The sequence below is a fragment of the Anthonomus grandis genome, chromosome 13 (assembly GCF_022605725.1).
Source record: "Anthonomus grandis grandis chromosome 13, icAntGran1.3, whole genome shotgun sequence".
Taxonomy (NCBI): Eukaryota; Metazoa; Arthropoda; class Insecta; order Coleoptera; family Curculionidae; genus Anthonomus; species Anthonomus grandis.
Window position 1 is genome coordinate 12,897,176 of NC_065558.1, and position 16,401 is coordinate 12,913,576.

A 16,401-nucleotide genomic window follows, 5' to 3' on the forward strand; every position below is an offset into this window, starting at 1 on the left:
TTTGCAGCAACTCAAGATACTTTTGGGCGTTTAAAGTGCCATCAATAAAAAATGGCCCCATAACATTGTCACCCAAAATACCTGTCCAAACATTCAATTTCTGAGGATACTGGGTACGAAACTGAAAACTTCTGTGCTCGCTTTCCTGAGACCAATAACGAACAATGGAAGGATTGTGTTTGCCATGTAATGGAAAAGAAGATTTATCAGAAAACTAAATATTTTTTAAAAAATATTGGTTTTCATTTGCCTTTTACATAATGGTTTCACAAAATTCCATTCTTCGCCACTGGTCTTCAGGAAATATTTCCTGAGTTTTTGAATACTTGAAACATTTGTACGCATAGTTTTTCCAGATCACAGCAACAGTTTTATTGCTCATTCCCAGTTCCTCTCCAACACTTCTAGTGGACCGTGTCGAATCAAGTTCTAGGGTACTGCAAACCATTTCTTCCCGCCGTTCTATATCCTGGAGCACTTTAACAGGTGGTTCTTGACTTTTGTGTGGCATTTTTTACAATGTTGAAGACAAAAGGATGTCTTAAAATTTGTAACCACATTTAAAACCGTTTTTGCACAAGGAATCGGTCTATTCTCAAATGCCACTGAAAACAAATCTCTACATTGTACTGCCGAATTGCCTCCATAAAACCATTTAATTAGTTGAACTTTTTCGGAAGGGGTATAAACAGCCATAGTGAAAAAACACGAAAATAACGCTCAAAAATTATTAATGCAATGTGCAATAACACAGCAAAGTGAGGTCTGCTGACTCCCGGTTCAAAAAATAAAAACGAAAAATTCCGCCGCCTGCAAGCCGCTACCAAGAGGTATTGCCATTATTTTGGGTAATACGTAGCTCACCATAACACGATCTGTATATATAAAAATTGTAAAACCCGATGATGATTCTCATCGAAATGAATCACCCTTGAAATAAGATTGCCTTTTGTTTTGTGGACAAAAGACTTCGTTGTAAGAAAGTACCTTCATAATTTACAGAAATAGATAAAGATTTAATTTACAAATATTATATATACATCTTATCAAATCTAAAGAACATGTTTATTATCTTCATGGTAATTTATTAATATTTTTAATTAAACCTTCATAATCTTAATACAATAGTGTCAAAAAAGAAAACCTAATTATGTTTACCGTCAACATCAAGTAATATTTCAAGTAGGGAACGAGCCGAAACAAGCAACAGACAACATTGAAAGTTTCGCCCTGATGGCACAGAAGGGCTTCCATTACAATGGAAATATTTAATGAAACTGGGATGGATTTTGAAGATTTCCTGATGCTCAACGAAACGACTCCATTACGCGAATCTAAATAATGTCGTGTTTTTTTGTACGAACTTTCCTCGTCTTAAGAGAATTTTCTATAAGAAGCAAATTAAAATTCCGCTGCGAGGGGTTCGCTTTCTTGTTTATTAAAACATTTAGAACTGGGCTGGTAATAATAGGAGGAAATTAGCAAATCGGTTGATTGCCCGTATTAATTATTCAAAATGCCGCCTCGGCAATAGGAGCAATTTAGAAAATGAAATAGATAGATAATCCGTTATAGTTGTTCGATTTATCGGAGCCATCCATGATAATTAAATCTTTAATAAGCTAATTACGGAATTTGTTGTAAGCGGCCTTTAAGCAGACAAAGGGATTCACTATTAATAAGAAATTAATGTCGCTATTGAATCACTATATTATGGGGTAATTGACATGATTGTTTGCCGGGAAATTGAAATATGATCCTTAATTGTATGATTCATAATAGTCTATTGTTTCTCAAATTATCGATATTATCCCTACATGATATATTATCCTGATTTACCACGGTTTATAATTTCATATCATTACTATTAATTTTTAAAAATAAATGCATGGATAATTTCTTTTAAGGGAGGATATTTAGGAGCTATATACAAATCAAATAACTTAACATTTCTGATTTTAATAGGTGCTGATACCACTATGCCACTGTACAAGTTGTGCTTCTATTTTTATTAAAATACAAGCTAAAGAAAGTTTATCCCAATATACTAACCTTAAGATAAGGACATTCATCAGAAATATATGCGTATATTTCTGATGAATGTCGCGCGTCATACTTGGCATTTTGCTTTCTTTGGAAGAAAATCCATGCACTCCTCTGTCGCAGATTGGGGCAAATTTACACATGGCGAAATCTATAGTTCACCGAATAGTTAAAAAGCACAAATATCACCTCTACAATGTTATTCCTGTGCAAGAGTTATTTGATGACGATTTCGATAGGTGAAATGAGTTTTGTAAACGTTTACAAAACATGTGCAATCTAAATAATAATTTACTATCAAATATTATTTTTTCCAATGAAGCCACGTTCTGTTTGAATGGTTGTGTAAACAGACAAAATTGTCGATATTGGGCAACAGAAAATCCGCATTGGATGATGGAGATAAACACCCAGTACCCTCAAAAACTAAATGTGTGGTGTGGAATAGTGTGCGGAAGAGTAATAGGTCCCTTTTTCTTTGAAGAGACTTTAACGGGACAAGTGTATCTCGATTTTGTCCAATTTGAACTAGTTCCGGCACTACTAGCTTTATTTCTAAATCCATTTGGCCCAGACTATCCTGACGAAAAACTAATTTTCCAGCAAGATGGCGCTCCTCCGCACTATGCCTGACCTAACACCAATGGACTTTTTTTGTGGGGATACCTCAAGTCGAAGGTATTTAAGTAAAAAAAAAAATTTTTATTTATTTTCTTCTTCTTTTCAATAATTGTTGAGCGTGTGAGATAAAAAATTTCTAAATTGATTTTTGCTATAAGTGACGTAATACCCAATATAATAAGTAACTCATTTCGAAGGTATTTGTTAATAGGCCAAATAATCTAGACGACTTGAAAGAGAGAATTCGCAAAGAAGTGCGCGACATAACTCTGGAAATGATTGAAAATGTGCAACGAGACTTTATTAATCGCCTGGGATATTGTCAAGCCGTGAATGGCAACCATTTTGAACATTTAACTTAATTTTTGTTTTTTCTTTATTTGTTACATAAATCGTCTTTTTTTCGATAACTGTTGACTTTAGGTATAGGACGTGATGCATGAAACATACGTAGAATTCCACGCGAAATTCAAAGATGAAATAAAAAAAGATGCTTTCATTTGAAAAAATGAAGTTGATGGTCGTAATTTATGTTTGAGCAACCCTGTATATACAAACTTCACGTACAAAAATGCGCAACTTGAAATAAAAATCGACGGGTCCGGGCGTTTTTTTTTCGAATACACCCCTGAATTTTAAATGATTTTAGACATAACTTTTGGGATGCACTGTATATATTTTTCAACATTTAAATCAAAATGAAATTTATAGTAATAAATCAAGTGAAAAAAACAATGCGAAGAAGTTTAATAAGTCAAGATACATCACAATTTAATAGAAAAGCGTGTATCAAAATCTAAAATAATATATGTATGACGACACTTTTATTCATTTTAAGCTATTTGTTTTTTTTACATCGGAATTTAAAATTTCATTCTAATAAGAATGTGGAATTTTTAATTTCAGTATGGTAAGACAAAAATAATACATAATTAAAAAGATGAAGTAGTCCTCGTAAAATAACGGTATGATGGTTTCACATTTATTAAGCTCTGTAGAGGCAGAAATAATAGCATGTAAACATCAGTAAGGCAAGAACATAATAATATAAAAATTAGATCTAAAAATGTTTGACAAAATGAGAAATCTAATAAAATGTAAAATTGTTTACTTCCGATTCTATTAAAAAATAGAAGTCTATGGTCACTTTTACCAAATAAATATTTGTTTGTGATTTAAAGAAATAGCAGGAATCGGAAGGTTGTACATAAGGGACAAACAGTACATAAGAAGTACGTACATTAAATTTATTTGCAAAAATATAATCCAATTGCAATAAAAATCGATATTTAGCAGATTTATTACTATAATCAATAGTAAAGGCATTTAAAATCTCTATTGTTAAATACCGCTGTGGAATCTTTATACCTAGTAAATAGCTTCAAGTGTTAACCAGTTATGCTCAAATTCCTTGTACATCGAAAAACTTCAGGGATTTCTTCCGCTTGAGAAAAAAGCAAGAGGAAAATATCAAACTTGCCTTTGTTGAAGTTGGCTCTTTCTTTCTAAAGGAAGAAATATAAAAAAACTAATTAACCAAAAAACGCAAATATATTTGTCTCAATTGATTATACAAAAGACCAAAAACTTGTAAGGAAACACTAACAAATAGCAAGAAATCAAAATAGGACAGCGATAATAAAAAAAGTATTACCTTTTTGTGGATGGTAGAATAATTAGGTATTTTAGAAGACCTAAAACTAGTAGAAACTATACAAGCGCAGCTAAACAGACAAGAAGATAATAATACCAGACAAAAGCGAAAACTGGAGAAGTATCAAGAGTTCAGTAAGGAAAGTACTGCTCTTCCTCTTTTTGATACTTATTAGTTATTAAGTGTAGGTATTAGCAATTTTACTCTAATAATCAATTTTAATAGGGTTAGAATATTTTGAACTTTTGAATATTTCTGTTTATTTCTTGTATTTATTTAGCAGCCTTACAGCCAACCTTGCTTGCTGATATAACACTTTTGAGTATTCCTGGATATAGTCATATCTATAATTAAGGTGAAGTTTCAGGTCATGATGGCACTATTATATATTAATAGAAAAAAATTTGCAATTAGAATATATTTTATAGACTATAGACTAAGTAAATGTCATAAACCTATATATTGAATTTCAAATGAGAATGTATATATCTTAAGCGAGTACAGATCGCCGTCAGTAGACGTGCAAAAATTTGTTTGTATTAATATCCACTTGCTTGAACTGAAGAATACAAAAACTTGCTATACGAAAGTGGGTTTGTGTCCCACGTTTCATAAATCAAAAAATCCAATAGATACTGCACAATCATTTATATTTGAAAATAGAATAACGGATCATCACCCTATTGCTCTGTATTTTCCTTTAAAATAACTTCTATTAGTTTAATAAAGCAATCCAAAATTAAAAACAAAAATAAAGTTTACACAAATAAAAACCAATTAAAAAAACTATTATCTGGGGAAACGTGAAATGAGGTTTATTTGAAACAGAACCGAAACGGAAAAAAGACTTAATAGATTTCAGAGCGTTTAGTTCTTTATTTTTTATAAAATTTCTTTCAATATTTGAGTGTATAACTGATATTCGATATATTTTTTTGGATTGCGTTTGTATACAACTTATAAAAAATTAAGCGAAAGAGTCTGCTATTATTTGAGATTCGGACAGAAGGACGCCAGTTTGATCATACTTATTACATGGCATTAAATAATTTTTTTATGAAATTTGATTTAACCTCCAAAACTCTCTTGGTGCAGAGAGATTGTGATTAATAATTAGCAGTAAGTTTTATATGGATCAATATTTGCCTTTATTTGAGTTTGTAGGCTACTAAATTTATTTAAGTCCTATTGTTTTGCAAAATATTTATACTTTCTCTATAATGTGCATGGAATGCATGATTTTTCTTTAATTAGTTTTATTTTCGGAGGAGTGAACCATAGCGGATATGTGCGCTTTCTCCTAGAAGTTATAGGAGCATATTTATCCAGATAAAAATAAAATAAATTTCATGTAAATAATTTTTACTTATGTTAAATGGTTATTTGTCTGAAATGTTATATTTAATTTTTAATTTTGGTTTATTATTTTTTTCCGTGTTTTTATTTATTTGTATAAGCTTTCTATCTAATATACAGTGCACTTACGATAAAAAAAAATTCGATTGAAATGTAGATATATTTTTCTTGGTTTTAGATACATATATTAGCTATTATACTTTTGACAAAAATTTCTATACAGGGTGGCCCAAGTAGAAATTAGGACGCTAACATTAACTTTTTATGTGATTTCTTAGAAAGTACGTAGATCTTATTTATTTTGAACAATTTCCTATTTTCGAACCTTTTTGATAACGGTTTATCCTGCATTTTTCATAATAATATATAATTGTTATATTAGTTGTGATTAGACGCATTATTTTTTAATAAAATGCATTTACCTAAGAAAGAACAAATTGAAAAACGCATGATAATTGGCTTAGGAGACTGGGTGCGTACCCAATAAGAGCGCTACTTGGACTTTATAGTTTGAACTTATCTCTGCTTTAGTTATTTTATTCCCTAATCCACAAGAAGTTTACATACCTAATAATGAGATATGGTTTTAACAAGATGGGCACCTCCTCACTTTGCCATCGCCGTTCGACAATTTCTTGATGCAACTTTTCCTGACGTATGGATTAGACGAAGAGGACTGATTGAGTGGCCACCAAGATCACTGGATATAACCCCATTAGATTTTTTCTTATGAAGCTATTTGAAGTCCAAAGTTTATGTGAATAGACCACATAATGTTGATGATTTAAAGTCGAGAATTCGACAATAAATTAGACTTATCGATCTGCAAGTGATTGAAAATGTGCAATTAGAAGTTATATACCGATTTTACAAATGTAATGAAGTAAATGCATAACAAGTTGAACATCAGTTGCAATAAAAATTGTATAAATTTTAATTTTTTAATGTCGCATGTTTCATTAGTCTATTACGTAAAATTTGACAAACTGCTGAATTTAGGCATATGGTATACTATACAAAAATTATTCAAAATATAACGTAGAATTGTTAAATGTCATGACATACAGGTATTCCACTCAAAAAAGTTAATGTTAACGTCAAAGTTTCTACTTGCGGTATTCTGTATAAAAAATGTATGTTGCAATTAACAATGCTAATCGACGTGTCCGAAAAAAAAATAAAAGAAGAAGAAAACACCCGAATTTTAAATCAATTTGTTCTTTTCATCGTGAATGCACTGTAAGTAGGATTTTTGATAAAGTGTTTAGAAACAATGCATACACAAGCTTAAAAATGACTGCCAAGCAAACAACTTAAATTATTAAACCTTTTTTAGACTAATTCGACCTTGCAATAATATGGTATATTATTTCTCATTGCTTTATACTAAAGACTGTTTTAGCCCTACTAAAAAGCACTAAAAATTCCTTTTCTTAGAATAATTTTAGGTAAAATCTCGATTTCATAAAACGATTTCCCATTACATGACTCTCCTAAATAAATTACGACCTTAAGATCCCGGCCCGAAAAATGATTTGCATGCAAATAGCTAAACGAGAGACTTAACGCCGTTTCTCGCCCTTTAAATATTCAGCTTTTTAACTTCCACTCCGATGGAGCTCCACAAAGTTTTACTCGCCTCTCGTTTATTAATATTAATGAAACCGACCAACTGATTTACAGACTTAATACGCTACATTATTATAATTTTATTATGTAATAAATAAACGTTCTCTAATTAAGCGTGTTCTTTTCCAGCGATAATGATCATCTCTTGCCGCTGCCTTCACTTCCCGAGCCTTATGGTTATTTATTTGCTATGTAGCGGGGCTGGGGGAGGTACTAGCCCCCTATGTCCGGCTTCTTGTACTTGTAAGTTATCGGATAGGGGCAAGAAGAGGATCAGTTGTTTGGCTGGCGGGATGACAGATCCGATTCCTACAGGACAAATGGATCCGCATACGGATATTTTGGAGATATCCGCACCGGAGAGTAAGAGGAATTGGTTGACTGTTACGACGATTTTTCAAGTAAGTGTAAGATGTAAAATTCAACTTATGAGTGCATTTAAGAAGAATGTTTCTCTGGAAAATAATTTTTTTTGGTGTTAAGCTAAGAGCTTGCTAAATTCGTTGGATAGGTCAATTTTCCAAAAATTGAGCGATTTAAAAAAAACTTAAAATTTAAAAAGCTTATAGTACCAATATTTACAATAAAATAACTCAAATAGGGTAACCTAAACCTACGACCCAAATGTGCCCATCAAACGAGATGAACAAAATCCTGTAGAGTGAAAACTCATCAGTCATAATAATTAACGTACATATTATTTACATTTTTGTTAAAATACAAGGTGTTTCACAAACCATGGATCGGGGCCATATCTCAGGAACTGTCAATCTGAATTTTTTTGACGTTGTCAAAAAGCCTAAGAGAAAATGCTGGAAATTAGGTGTGAAATTTGACCAGTAGGGGATGTATTTAAAAGGTTAATATTTAAATTTTAATAACTTTTAAAAGACTTATCTGAATTTGTTCAATTTGAGCTTGTTTAAAAATGAACTATAAGTACTCTTAAATATTTGATCCAGCCTATATCTTTTTTTGAGTTATCACCGAAATAAGAATTTTTGACGTTTAATACGGGGATGTCACTTGAAAAAACCCAATGAATACTTATATTCATTGGGTTTTTTAAAATTTATTTTATCTAGATATTTGACTAACCAAATTATATAAATATAACAGAATTTCTAAAAATTCTGAAGTTACTCTAATAAAAAGGTAATTTATTTTAAACAAAATAATCTAAAAACAATTTATGTGAAGTAAATCTAGATAGATATGAAAAATCATTAGCAGGTTTTCATGGAGACAAGCAAATTAAATTGCAAGTAATTTAAATTTAAAAGTTGACATATAATTTTTTTAATTAGTTGTACTTTGTTTTAATTTGAATTCACTTTTGTTGTATTTTTGGGGTGTCTTTATATTGTTAGAATAGGAAATATTAAAGATTAAACTAGTGTTACCTACATTATAGATATAATTGAATTTAACAACATTTTTGCATGTTTCGTGTAGAGTTTTTATCAAGATTTCCTTTAAAAAATTGCAGTTTCTTTTAGCGGCTTTTCTAATACTCGATGTTATTCATATGCGTTCTTTGTTATAATGCCTTTAATTTCTCTACCAATTGGGTTTTTGACGTCTGCTCTTTGAAGGAACTTTTCAGTGATAAAAAAAAAAAAAGTCGCAAGGGGCTAGATCTGGTGAATATGGTGATGTTTAAGCATGAATAGTTCTGTTATTATAGATTTGCTAAATACCATTTTTGACATTTTAACAACAAATTATGTTTATTACCTTTTCAATAATTATTACGTATTTTTAATATAAGTCTGCCTTATAAGAATTATACTTATAATAAAATAAACCATTAACAAAATAAAAATAAAAATGGATCTCCCCTTCACACTAAATTTATCAACTACTTCAAATTACTTGAAACACTTTATTAGGTTTTAGTAGCAACTAAGGGTACTTACGTTGTAATTTGGAGCGACTTTTGCATATTTTTCATTTTTTGTAAAAACCGTTAGTGCCTTTCTATATTACTGTTTATAGACAATTGAGATATTATTGTTTATAGACAATAAGACACAGATGAGCTGTTTAAATTAAGTATTGGTCCGGTTAAACTGGCAAGTTATTATCTTCCTTAAACCAGCTTAGGAAGATTTGCATTGATTAATTAACGAACTGGCATTTTATCATAATAAATGACGTTTGTTATTCTATAACTTCTATTTTACTATAACCTTGTCATAACAAATATCATAATTTATTAAAGTACTAAAATGTATAAGGGATATTTTATAGATTAATACAAATAATATATAGTTATTGCTAAATGTCTAGGGCATCTTTTGTTTCAAGCATTTTAGGTAACCTTATGATATTGTACTGACTAATTGCTATTAAATAATATAAAATCCAAGTAAAATGGTATGTAGGTTAGTTCTATAGATGTATAGAACTATATTGCCTTCTACTGTAATCGGTCATTACATGAAAAGTCTGGCCTTTTCATGAAACGCTGCCAAACACTGAAACAAATAACTGTTACGCCGGAAGACTATAAATTTTAGACGTTACGTGTAACGTCAGCGTGCTTCGGTCGCTTGATGAAAACGAGCAAAATTACGTCAGGTGTCCGACTATATTGGACGTTTCAGGTACCGCTTCGAATCTACTTTGCACTTGCTGAATCAACAATAACGAAATAATACACATACTAACCTCAAAATGACGACGGCCGAGAGTGTTATTGTGACACAACAAACGCCATGAGCTTAGAAACGACAATTCGATTATTTTTTATTAAAAAGAGCAGGCTCCTACTTAAATTTAGCAATTTATCTCAGTTCTCTAGCATTTATAGTTGCTTCACAATTAATTTTCAAAGTTCGAATAAATAGGCCATGTTTAATTTTTTCCTTGTACCAGCGCGGCCGGGATGCATTTTAACATTCCGTTATAGGATTTGACACCCAGGTGAATTTAATTGGTCGATTTGAGTTCATTTCGCCAATAAATGCGAAGTGCCAAAATTAGGGTCAGAATGTTGGATGGTGCTAAAACACAAGTCGGATTGTTGCAATGTGGTTGGCGCGGTTTTTCTATTAAATAGGCTGACCACGTGTCAGCAATCCGTTAATGCGTTCTCTGTTCGTGCAGTATTACAGTGCAATATTACTTCGTTACAATTCGTGCAATATTGGAGTGTAATAATTAATTAATTGCTGTTAGTAGACGAAAAGTAGGAACTACTAGAGATTGTAAAAGGCTTCCAGTAGGTAGGCCACCAAAAGGAGAACATGTAAGGTCTAAAAAACGAAAACGTAATTTGGCAACTAACGTGGCGAAAATCAGGCAAATGCCAAGTCCCATGGATCAGGACACTAACACAGTTTTTTTTTAAGTAAGTTATTTAAAACATCTGTGTCTCAAAAAAAACTGGAGATTTAAAAATAAAAAAATATAAAAAGAAATTTAAAGTGTGTTTTTTTTACGATAAAAAAACTAAAATATCTATATCTTATATGAAATCAAAATGTTCTAAATGGCTTAGACTATCACCTCTTTTCTAAATAATTATTTGTTTTTAATAAGAACAGCTACGGTAGTTTAGATAAGCTGTTTATTTTAACATTTGTATATGCAAAAAGTAATGTGCGACAAACATTCTGACCTGCATTTAAGCACCGTTTAACATTCTGCCATCGTTTTCAGCACTACTTTGTGATTAGTTGATTATTGGAAATGGACCAATCAAATTCAAATCAAGGTGTAGAAATACGACAAAAACTACTCCAAATAAAATATTAATTAGTGTACCCAGAGGAGAGAAAATACGGAAACAGTGGTATAATGCAATGAAGAGAGACAATAAAATAAACAATGTTCTTTCGAGTACTTGTAATCGGTTTTGCTGTGAGGATCATTTTGAGGTAAGTTAATTTAAAATTATTTAAAATAGCTATGACAGCAGTCTTTTTACTACTACATACTAGTAAACTTACAACTTACAGGGTCTGCTAAAACTAAATTAAAATGTCTTGTCATAATAGGTATAGGATCGATAAAAATTCATTTGAATAGTTAGTTTTTATGGATATTTTAGTATAATAAGAAAATAGAGACGTTTATTAAAATTTAAAGTTTCGCTAAGCGTAATAGCAGGTTACGAAAAAACATGTTTTTTAGAATGATTCTACATAAGAATACTATGCATAACAATTTTTTTTTTCGGAAATGCTCCGTTTTTTAGGTTTTTTTAGAAGTGGGATGAAATAAATACTAATATGAGGGTTGGTCACTGGTTGCGTTCAGTTTTTCGATTCAATAGCATTACCCAATAGGAAATTACCCAATTTTTGATATTTTTACATTACTTTCACGGCTACTACAGTAAATTAAAAAAGTAAAACAACAGAAGTTAAGTTTTGTGTCTTCTTAATATACAGGGTGAATCAAATTCTTGTAGCAGCAACTTAATAAGTTCTATGTATATATGTTCTATGTCGAAAAACGCCTAAGACAAGGAAAATGGTTGGACCGGTATTAGCCTATATTTACAGATTTGCAAAAAAGTTAGTGCTAATGCCAGGGAATCACTAATCGGTAAGTTGTCCGACTGACCACGAACAAATCCCTACTCCATTGTAATTAGTCAACAAGCAAAATACGTCAATAATAAAAGTTAAAAGTCAAAATGTCAACAAACAAAACCACTCTGTCAAAATAACGCCTGGGCACTAGGCTGTAGCTGGCTGGCTAGCGAGCGCTTTATAATACACCGTCGCTTCGCGTCGGCGTCTATGACGTAGCATGTAATTGGGACGGAATCTCGGGAGGTATAGAAAACCCTAGACTAGCAGCCTTATAACTTTGCAAATACTTACCCTAACAACTTGAAATAAACGTCATTGTTCTTATAAACTTATGTTGTATTTATTTTTAGGAAAATATATATATATATATATATATATATATATATATATATATATATATATATATTTTAAAATTTTCCAAGCCCATTCTACAAGAAATTAGAAGAGTTTTATTCCCAGAAGCCTCTACGAAAGCCTAAGACAAAGCACAAAATTGAAACAGTTATACAGGAAATTGTAGCAGCTAAGCAGAAACCATAAACAACCATCGTGATTTGTACAGTGTACACTGTGAATTAATTCATGCTATTACAAAAACATATCCCCACTGTTAATAGGTACTACCTGCTAACCTATCATTTTGAAATTTTATACACTTGTGGAGTTTGGATAGCAATATTTAGATATACAGGGTATCCTAATATTCCGTAGACATCGAACTAATGCGTATTTTTGAAATTAAAATGAGTCGATTGGAGACAATTCACCTCTATACAAAAGTGCTTCATTTGTCTGTTAGAGCTTAGTTTTCGAGATACAGGGTGTTAAAATTTTTATAAAAAAATCGTTTTGTGTTGATTAGTCAAAAATAATTTCTCCGATTTTGATGAAACTTGGTACAGTTGATAGCAGTAATAAGGGGCTACTTTCTATGCAATTAGATTTTGTTTTATATAATAAAAATATCAAACTGTGTTTTTATTGTTAAACTTTGATGCCTTCTAACGGACAAACGAAGCACTTTTGTATAGAGGTAAATTGTGTCCAACCGACTTATTTTAATTCCAAAAATATGTGACAGTTGTATGTCCACGGATTATTGGGGCAACCTGTATAATGTTAGGTTACAGGATGACCCAATAGTGTGGCAAAGTTAGCTTTTTAGAAAAAATGTTTTCTAGAAATGTTTTATGGGAAGCATTGTACCTTCGCAGGAAATTATTCTTAGCTACACAGGGGGTTCTATAATCGCGAGGCACAAGAAAATTTTATTTATTTGAAATTTGTTTCTTTATTGTTTCTAAAATAGGTTTCTGTTTTGGAGGAAGAAAAGAAAGGCGCGAATACTTTTTGCTACAGACATATGATGTTATGCCGTTTTTGACCAATCACATTTAATAAAGAAACATAAAAGCGAGGATGAAATCGAGTTTGTAGTGGCGTACGAAGATTTATTTGAGAAATTATTTGATTATCATTTCAACAAAACAGGGCTCGGTGGTCGCATTAAAATGAAAGTAGCTCTCAATAATAAATTGAGTATCCTACGTCCGGCTATAGAATGTTTTGTTCAATGCTGCAAAAGCTGCAATGAAAAGAAACATGGCAGACAAAAAAATGTAGTACGTCCCATTGTAAGCAAAGATTTAAATGAAATAGGGCAGGTGGATCTGATAGATTTCCAATCGTTTCCCGACAAACAATTCAAATGGATAATAAATTATCAAGATCATGCCAAAAAATTCGTATTCTTACGACCAATGGAAACCAAACGTGCCGAAGAAGTTGCTTCCAACTAATTAAGTATTTTTCTGTTAATAAGAGCCCCGAAAATTCTCCAGAGCGACAACGGTCGCGAGTTTGTAAATAAGGTTATACTTGAAGGAGTTATGTCCTGAATGCATTATAGTACACGGTCGGCCTAGACACCCCAAGAGTCAAGGCAGCATTGAACGCTCAAACCAAGACGTTTAGAAACATGATTCGAGCTTGGATGTCTGACACGAAGAGCAAAAGATGGTCGGTAGGGCTTCAGTTTGTGCAATGGCAAAAGAATATCTCATTTCACAGAACAATAGGACGGTCTCCGTACAAAGCACTTTTAGGCTGTGAACCTAAAGTTGATCTATCTCCTAATAGCATCCCATCAGCGCTTGCAAAAACATTAAGTTCCGAAGAAGAGCTTATGAAAATTAAAAATAACGAAGAAGATTCAGTTGTCGAAATATCGGATGCACATGAAAGTCTCGCTGATGAAGATACCGACATTACCAATATTGTGTCTTGCCCGGAGGAAAGAAGATCTGAAGAAGCAATTTGCGAAAATTGTTTACGTGTTGTTAATATTATTGAAGTTTGTCAACAAGGGTCTTCAGTACTGTGTAATTTATGTTCCACTAGCAAAAAAATTTCTGAGGAACGCGACGAAGTTAGAAATAAAACTGAAGAAGCATCCAAAATAATGTTGAGCAATTCGGAAAAAAAAATTGCCGACTTTCAATGTAGGTGATTGTGTGTTGTTAAATATTCCTAAAGTCGACAGAGGTCCAGGAGATTCCAGGAATATGATTTGTTTAATAATAGATCAGAAAAATGGTGTAAATCAGGTTGCAGGTAAACACGGTATTATTAAGGGATGGTTTGGTGCTGAAAGTCTCACTGTTGCGGGTTCAGCATTTCTTAATAAAGAGGAAATCTCCTTGGAAAAATCACTGAGCTTAAGAGAGGCTGCGTCATTAGGATCAGGTGGTCAAGGCTTTCTCAAATGTTCGTGTAAACCCAGCAAGCAACAGTGTACTAAAAATAAGTGTATCTGTAAAGAAAATAGCGTACTTTGTAACAGTCGGTGCCATAATAGCTTGCCGTGTTTTAATAAGTAACTTATCATTTGTTTACTTTGATTAATATATGCGTGTTTTACTTTCTTTTATATTTTTGCTCTCGAACTGTAGCTAGCTTGTATTGATTTATTTTTGTAATAAAATTTATTTTGAGGTTAGTATGTGTGTTATTTCGTTGATGTTGATTCAGCAAGTGTAAAGTAGATTCAAAGTGTTACATGAAACGTCCAATACAGTCGGACACCTAACGTTATTTTGCTCGTTTTCATCAAGCGGCCGAAGCACGCTGACGTTACACGTAACGTCTAAAATTTATAGTCTTTCGGCGTAACAGTTATCTGTTTCAGTGTTCGGCAGCGTTTCATGAAAATGAAAGCCAGACTTTTCATGTAATAACCGATTACATTAGAAGGCTGCGAGTTATACATTGTAGGATTAGGTAATTAGGGAAGAGAGTGTAGTAGTAAGTCGACGATGGTTGTATAGAGACTTAAATATACCAACTAACAGATACTTCACGTTTAAAATTTCTCTTCTTCAATGCATAGAACTGGTACTTAAGATATATATTATATCCGGAGAGAAAGGATTTATCGCCTATAATTTCAATATCGAAAATTGAATATCCTTTTCTTATACTGTTTAGGATATTCGAGAAATATGCTCCATTGCAGATACCTACATTTTGGACGCCAAAGTTTCATCCAGTTTTGACAAATTGAAATTTTTAGAAAAGGAATATACTTATCCAATATTCATTTTTCCAGGATTTGACCTGAAAAGTGCAAATTTTTTTTTAAATCTAAAGTAGGCTTAACTATTTGAAAAATAACTTTTAAATGAGATAATAAGAAATGAAGATGTTATGTAAAGGTGGGAAGAGGGGGTTTATCGCCTATAGTTTCAATACTAAAAATCGAATATTATATTCTTATAATGTTTGGGATTATTTTCATACATGTTAGGTGCCAAAGTTCCACCCACTCTTCTCCAATTGGATTTTTTGCCAGGAAAGGAATAAATTTATTATTACGAAAAAAAATTTTATCCTCCAAGGCATTCCAGAAGTATAGAGTTCACATAAGATTTTTGTTAAACAAAGTAGTTTTTGGGCAGTTACAGCCAATAGTGGGTGAGCATTCTTCAATGCTCAAATATTACATGGTTACCAGTATATTATATTGTTAAAATGACACAGTGCTAAGGTTTATGACATGCTCGCCGTATATAGTTCTATGGCGGTACGTGAATATGCTGCAAAATATCCTGAACGAAGGCAATAAATATAGCAGAAAAGTATTTTGACGACTCGCAATACGTTTAAGTTCAACAGGGAGTGTACATTCCCTTTAAATTCCAATTAGAGAGCATCCGGTAATAAACAAAGAAGACAATATTAAAAACGTTTTTGAATACACTAAAGCCGTAGAAATTTTGCTTTATCTAGGAATCCTTAGTCATCCGTTTGTATTTTTGAAAGAATTTAAACTTTATCCATATCATGTTTGTTCCCATGTTTACCTATATCTTCCGTTATGCCTACTGTTACTTATGGGAACAAATTAAAGATACTGTACAAAACATGGCCCGCAATAAGAAAACATTTATTAAAGCGTATTCAAAATGCCCTGAATCCCTTTAGTGGAAATTGAAATTGTGGAAAGTGGAATTGAAGATTGACAACTGTTACCGTTTATGGGGAAAAAATTAA

The 16,401-nt window shown here is 31.9% G+C and overlaps 1 protein-coding gene across 1 annotated transcript in view; it reads left to right on the forward strand.

Annotated features, from left to right (window-relative positions):
- The first annotated feature begins 6,832 nt into the window (after positions 1-6,832).
- LOC126743754 (insulin-like growth factor-binding protein complex acid labile subunit) overlaps positions 6,833-16,401 on the forward strand; it is a 93,881-nt gene continuing 84,312 nt past the window's right edge. Inside the window, exons 1-2 of the mRNA XM_050450971.1 lie at positions 6,833-6,913; positions 7,433-7,704. Coding sequence (XP_050306928.1) covers positions 6,907-6,913; positions 7,433-7,704 — 279 coding nt within the window. The 5' untranslated portion in view covers positions 6,833-6,906. The remainder of the gene's footprint in view (positions 6,914-7,432; positions 7,705-16,401) is intronic.